This window comes from Mycetomoellerius zeteki, unplaced genomic scaffold (assembly GCF_001594055.1).
Source record: "Mycetomoellerius zeteki isolate Tzet28-1 unplaced genomic scaffold, Tzet1.0 scaffold76, whole genome shotgun sequence".
NCBI classification, from domain to species: Eukaryota; Metazoa; Arthropoda; class Insecta; order Hymenoptera; family Formicidae; genus Mycetomoellerius; species Mycetomoellerius zeteki.
Genome location: NW_017257786.1, coordinates 115,977 through 122,317, shown reverse-complemented (window position 1 = coordinate 122,317; position 6,341 = coordinate 115,977). Strand labels below are relative to the sequence as shown.

The 6,341-nt window shown below is 34.8% G+C and overlaps 2 protein-coding genes across 2 annotated transcripts in view; one reads left to right on the top strand and one right to left on the bottom strand.

Annotated features, from left to right (window-relative positions):
• The first annotated feature begins 760 nt into the window (after positions 1 to 760).
• Incenp (Inner centromere protein) lies at positions 761 to 4,298 on the top strand. The gene is given in 9 exon segments (XM_018458732.1): positions 761 to 882; positions 1,095 to 1,503; positions 1,599 to 1,796; positions 1,798 to 2,610; positions 2,715 to 2,885; positions 2,962 to 3,146; positions 3,236 to 3,620; positions 3,708 to 3,831; positions 3,915 to 4,298. Coding segments are annotated over 9 exon segments (2,547 nt in total). The 5' UTR covers positions 761 to 823; the 3' UTR covers positions 4,118 to 4,298.
• A 269-nt stretch (positions 4,299 to 4,567) lies between these two features.
• The window catches only part of WDY (WD repeat-containing protein WDY), an 8,706-nt gene continuing 6,932 nt past the window's right edge, over positions 4,568 to 6,341 (bottom strand). Inside the window, 5 exon segments of the mRNA XM_018458724.1 lie at positions 4,568 to 4,621; positions 4,736 to 4,864; positions 5,224 to 5,424; positions 6,002 to 6,179; positions 6,254 to 6,341. The exon segment at positions 6,254 to 6,341 is cut by the window's right edge and continues 9 nt beyond it. Coding sequence (XP_018314226.1) covers positions 4,568 to 4,621; positions 4,736 to 4,864; positions 5,224 to 5,424; positions 6,002 to 6,179; positions 6,254 to 6,341 — 650 coding nt within the window.

Genomic DNA, 6,341 nt, shown 5'->3' with positions numbered 1-6,341 from the left:
TTAATTCAACTTAGTTATTACTTTGTATAGCATTTCTTTGCTTTATATGTTATATTTATTGAAATCTTATTACAGTTGGTTTCTTGTCTTTGTGTATAAGTGTTTTATAGTTTGATAAATGTTTTTGTTTAATTCTTTTATTGCATGTGACAATTGTGCATGATTATTAACTTATGACTCAAGTTGTACTTTGACATAACTTGTTATTTGTGATTATGTACAGTAATGTTTACTTGCTATTAATGCTCTTATGTCATTGAATTACTTGTCTGTTTTATATTAGTATAATTAAAATATTTTTATATTAGTATAATTAAAGTATTTTTAATATTATATACAGTCATTTCACTAATTCAATATATTCCTTTGATTTATTATTCGGAAACTTGTAATTATTTTCGTAATATAAGCAAAAAAATTTACTAATGACGATGGTCCCTAATACTATTAATACGGTACTAACCTCTCGATTTAATGGCGGAGCCAATAGGATTTCTAGTGCAGTCTGATGATGCGTCTGAGAAAGATCAAAGGTGCCGACACTGTTTGATCCTACTGTATGGTCCTTATATTGTGGTCTAGCAGTCCAGTTGTATGTACATAATAGTCAAAGGCATATATACAGCGGTCCTAACATGAGCCAATCGAAAACAGGACTGATGATCAGACTGTTTTTCTAGGGATTCTAGGCGATAGTAGCGACAATGGTGTACTCGTGAACGCAGACGAAATCAATGGCGGTTACAGATGTCGCCAATGTCTCGATTCAAATTAAACGGAAAAAGTCGTTATCCTTGTGGCGACTGGCTGGGGTTAGCAGGGGATGGAGATTATGATTCATTTCGATTATCGATGTGCCCGCCAAAGAGCAACCAGCGCTCGGTAATTCATCCGAATCTTATAGTTTTGTGTCGTGTGATTATTTTTACTATTATTATTATTTTTGTTGCTGTTAGTGCTACTATTCCGCGGCAATGTCGTAATGTTACTGAGATTTGTATTGCCTAGATAGAAATTAAGTTAAACTGGCACTTGCGAGTCGCGTGTCTACCGCGGAGAGCGGAGATTGACGTACAAGAACGAATCTTCTCCAGCGCCATGAATGCCCGGTCGAAGGACGAGATCCGAGATATTATTCGCAAAGATCTGCTGTTTATTCACAATCATCGTGTTGAACTGTCGAGTCGTCTTGCCGAGACTCTTGCAGACAATGTATCCTATGTGCATGAGCTGTTCGCGCATTTGTCACAACCATCATCCGGTCCGCTTGTGGCAAAAACGCCGAAGATGCTGCGAAAGAAGACGGTCCAGCGTATCGAAACCATACTCGAGGATGAAGTGTTTCAACAAGCAAACATCTCGCCAACTAGTTCCCTTTATTCTATCAATGAAGAGGAGCAAAAGGAAAATGAAATTGGAGGTAGAACCAAGAGAGGAGCATCCAAAAAAGCAGAGGATAATATCAAGAAACAAAGCTTCATTCTGAATAATTCTGAAAAGAAAGTAAGTAATGATAGTTTTCAATATCATACTTATAGTATTACAAGTTGATTATAAGTTACAGATTATTATATAATATATGATTTTATGAATATTAGATAAAGGGAGAAAGCCACATTAAAAGGAAGAAATACAACATAAGCAGTTCTGATGAAGAAAACGAGAGTGTTTCTAAGTACAGCAAAGTCGAAGAAAATATAACTGAGATAAATGGAACCACAAAAAGAGTGACAAGGAAGAACTCTAAACAGATCATTCAGCCTCCAATTGAAAAATCAAAAATGACTGATAGAGTGAAGAAGCTCTAAGAATTCTCAGAATAGGGAAATGAATAAAGTCAATGATGCCATTGTTGTACCTAGTATAGATGATATCGAAGAACCATCTATGTACGAAGATGCGGTTGGAAGGCCTGTTCCAATTATGAATTCAACTCTAAAGTATAGTCTGTGTATGTCCGAAAAGAGATTGAATGCTACTGTGATTTTAGAGCGTTTACCAAAATTAAATGAAACAGTAGTGATTCAAAAGGCAATGAACATAAAAAATAGTAGTAGTTTGAAAGAAACAAAAAATACTAAGAACGCACTGCCAAACAATACACAACCATGCAAAACACCTGCACAATACGATGATTATAATGTATTAATTACAGACGATGAATCATCGCCTGAAGTGAAAAAACCAAGGAAGCAACTTAATAGGAAGCAGACTAATAAAAAAGGGACAAAAGGTATGTTAGCGATATCTAGCGAGGATGAAATCCCTAATACACCAGTGAAAACCGTCAAAAACACAAATGTGTCCACGGTCACACAAGAAAGTAAAACATATAAATCGAATGCCTTATTTAGTCCTTATGCAAAAGAATCTGTGAAGAAACGAGTTGAAGCATTTGAACAAGCGGTTATGCATAGCCCAAAGTCTGTTGACATAGATGCTCCAACCAGAATAACTAGAACAAAAACTCGTGCAATGGCCACTGCGGAAATGCAAGCAGAAACGAAAACAACGGAGAGAAATGTTGCGCAAATATTAGCTCGTAAGTCGCTCGCTAAAGCTAAGAAGATCTCATTAGCGAAACAGAAAAACAATGATGAATTTAAAGAGGTAAAAGAATCTGTGATTATTTATGCTTTATAATTATTTTAATCTCTTTTATTTTCTTTTATTGCTATATTTTTATTAACAACAAATTAAACTTCCTCTTTCAGAACAAAGAACAACTGCCAGAACGAATTAATAAATTACTGACCCAAACTGATAAACCAAATGTAAAAATGCAACAATTAAAAACGACACCTTTAAACAAGACAAAATTGATGCAGCCTACACTGTCTCTTAATCGTCTTCCTATCTCTTCAAACACGCCAAATCTTTCGAACGTAAGATTAATACAAAATTTTATCTTTCCTAAATCGCACTATGTGATATTTATTTATTTACATACTTTTATTTTAGTATCCAAAAGTTTTAACCGCCTCGCGCGCCAATATCGTTATTGGCATGGAGTCTTTCATTCAACCATCGAAAACTATTACAACTTCCAATTCGGTAGAAAAGTTAGAGGAAAAGAGACGCCACGAGGAGGATGCGAGAAAAAAGAAAGACGAAGCTTTGAGATTACAGACGGAGGAGAAGAAAAGGTATACAAAAATTTTATAATGCTAATCAAAAAATGTGCAAGCAGTACAATATCTCAATATATACTTTGTGTATATATATATATATACAGGAAGCGGCAAGAGAAGGAACTCAAGAACAAATTAGCAAGAGAAGCTAAGGAGAAGCAAGAATTAGAGAAACGGCAGAAAGCCGAGAAAGAAAGGGAAGAGAAGGCAAAATTAGCTCATTTGATTCAAGAAAAGCATCGCGAGGAAGCGGAGAAGAAGCGTCTTGCCCAATTGCAACGAATGCAGGAGAAGGAAGAACGTCGCAAATTGGAAGAGCAACAGAGATTGCAGAGGTTACAAGAACAAGAGGAAACGGAACGTTTGTTGGCCGAGCAAAGACGTCGAGAGCAAGAAGCTGAAAGACGTAGAGAAGCGGAAGCAAGGGCCCAACAAGCTGCTGCCGAAGCTTTGAAACAGAAAAATCAGTTACTTGCGGCCCAAGCTAAAGTGAGTTATCTTTTATGTTGGAGAAAAAATTACTTAAATCCTACTTTCGCTCAAAACTGATAAATCGCTTACTTGATTTTTTTACAGCATAAACAACAGACTAATAATAAGTACCAAGGTACTGTGAATTACGTGTTAGATAGTGAACCTGATGATGATGAATCAGATGATGAAAGCAAACCGAAGCATGAGATACCGTATTGGGCGCAGGGTACGTATACTTTCTTTATATCTTAAATCATCATTACAGTAAGAAGAAAAGAATGTGAATATACGGTTTTTTTTTAATTGCAGCGCACATCCGCAAAGCACAACTCGCGATGCAACAATACATTGATCAAGATATAATTTTTAAATTCTTCGGTACTCGTAAGTGCACGCCAGATTTGACTGAATTATTCCATGGTATAGATAGAAATCGATTGAAGCGTACATCCAGTGCAATCTGGAAAACGCCACCGCGTATTTCCATGATGAAACCCGAGTTTGTCGAATGAAAATTGCCTTTAAAAAATTAATATCACACAAAAATACTTAAGTGTGGATATAATCAGAGGCATTAAGTATGATATTGTATGCATGTGAAATGTAATAATGTTTAAGGCAAATTGTTTTAATTCAACAAACACGAAGTTGCGTTGTTCATTGTTATATCCCAATATTCATAGAATGATGATGTATGTACGTAGACATCTTCATGACTTGACAATGTTTAATTTTTTTTTACTTATTTATATTTCATCACATATTTGCTGAAGAGGAAGTAAAGCCTATATATAATTAGATAATTGATTTAGTTAGTAAATAATTAGATAAATATATAAATAATTGTTATGAATATGAGTTTTACTAATTTGAGTAAATTAATTCTTATTTTAATTTATACAATGTGTAAAATATGTACTGTTCTAATATATATACTAACATTTTGCGAGAGTTTATAAGGTTCAAATGATGAAAAACATTGCGGTAGATTTCATCTTGTGGAAGTGCCTTTGTCTCTTTGTATTACAGAAGAGCACAGTAGTTTCATTGTTCTTCTTAAATATACCTTTTTACTGTAATTATAAATATTTTAAAAATATATATATCAAAGTATTCGACGAACACTCTACGTGATATCTTTTCAATGATTTTAAATAAAAATAAAAATCCATACGTTCTATTTTCTGTCCAAGGAGGAGTGCTTTCTGCGCCTTTACAGGTTTTAAAGAGTAGGTTGGTAAATACGTGTAAATTGGTATCTACAAATATAAAATTTCTACAAGTTGAAATTGCATTACAGCAAATTCGATTGGTGCACTCAGTTCGCACTCATGCAAATTAAAGCCATCGTACACATATTTATGTAAAAATGTGTGTTCAATATAAATATAAAAATGAATTAAACAATGAAATCCTCAATACATTTTATTATGCTGTTAAGTAAAGCCTGTATTTTATAATTCGAAATATTTGCATTTTACACAGATTAAATCAGTGTACAACGGCATTAATATACATTAGTGCGTCCAACCGAATCCGCTATTATATAACAACATATAATGAATCTTACAAAATATATATTTTAGTATATATAAAGTATGTATATGTATATACTCACATATGGCAAGGTATTGTCTAATTGCAGATATTTCTGGTAGGTGTTTTCAGGCAATTGTGATTCATAATATGTCTTGAGCACAAGACTGTCTAATTCCTTCCCATACAACATATGTCGCTCTTCTTCGAGAGTTTCTTTTGAGATTTCTATTTCTTTTTTCTCGATCTCTATCGGCAATCGTCTCATACCACCGTGAAGTACCTTTGCATCATCCCAAATGTATACATTGCATTCTTAGGTAAATATCTAGAAAAGGGAAGTCACCTCCAATGACCTTGATATATGTTGTCAAGGTCATGATCCTGAGTAACCTCTAACAGGTTTCAGGTGGCGGTTGTTGTTTTTTGTTAAAAAGTTATTAACAAAAAAAGTTTGAAAAATGTTTCCTTTCTACTATATGAAACAGAAATTTTCTGCTTTAAAGTATATTTTACTTTCCACGTGAAGCGACTTCCACCCCACCTCCCCCCCTACTTGGAGGCGCATGATTTCCACGTGAAGCAATTTCAAGCAGGGAAGGAGTTGGGGTGGGGTCGCTTCGCGTGGAAAATAAAATATACTTTAAACTCGTGGAAGTCGTGCATCATGCAGAAATGTGATGTTATTTCTTAAATTTTTTTTGTTTATAACTTTTTAACGAACAGCGACTGCCATCTAAAACCTGTTGGAGGCCACTTAGGATCATGACCTTGACAACATAACTCAAGGTCAAGGTCATGGAGGCGACTCCCCTTTTCTAGATATTTACCCGTTCCCGTATATATTTTTTCAAATTTACCTTCAAAGTGGTAGAACTGGCAAATCCCCTAATAATGTCTGCTGGAAGTTTGTAATCCTCAAAATATTTTTGCACGGGCACAGTTGGCAGAATCGGGATCCAATCTCTAAACGTGCCCAGTGTTGATATATAACGACCTCCATAACTCCATAAACGTACTGTGCGATCTGCGCTACCGCTATCATTTATTTAAATATTTTAGTGAAGGAATGAGCCTGTATCAAAACCTTTATTTATAATAATTGTATATACCTGACTATTACTCGCGCGCTAGAAATGATTTGAAGAGAAGTAATTCCCTGCGTATGACCGCGCACAGATGACAGCAAAAGTGGCAGCA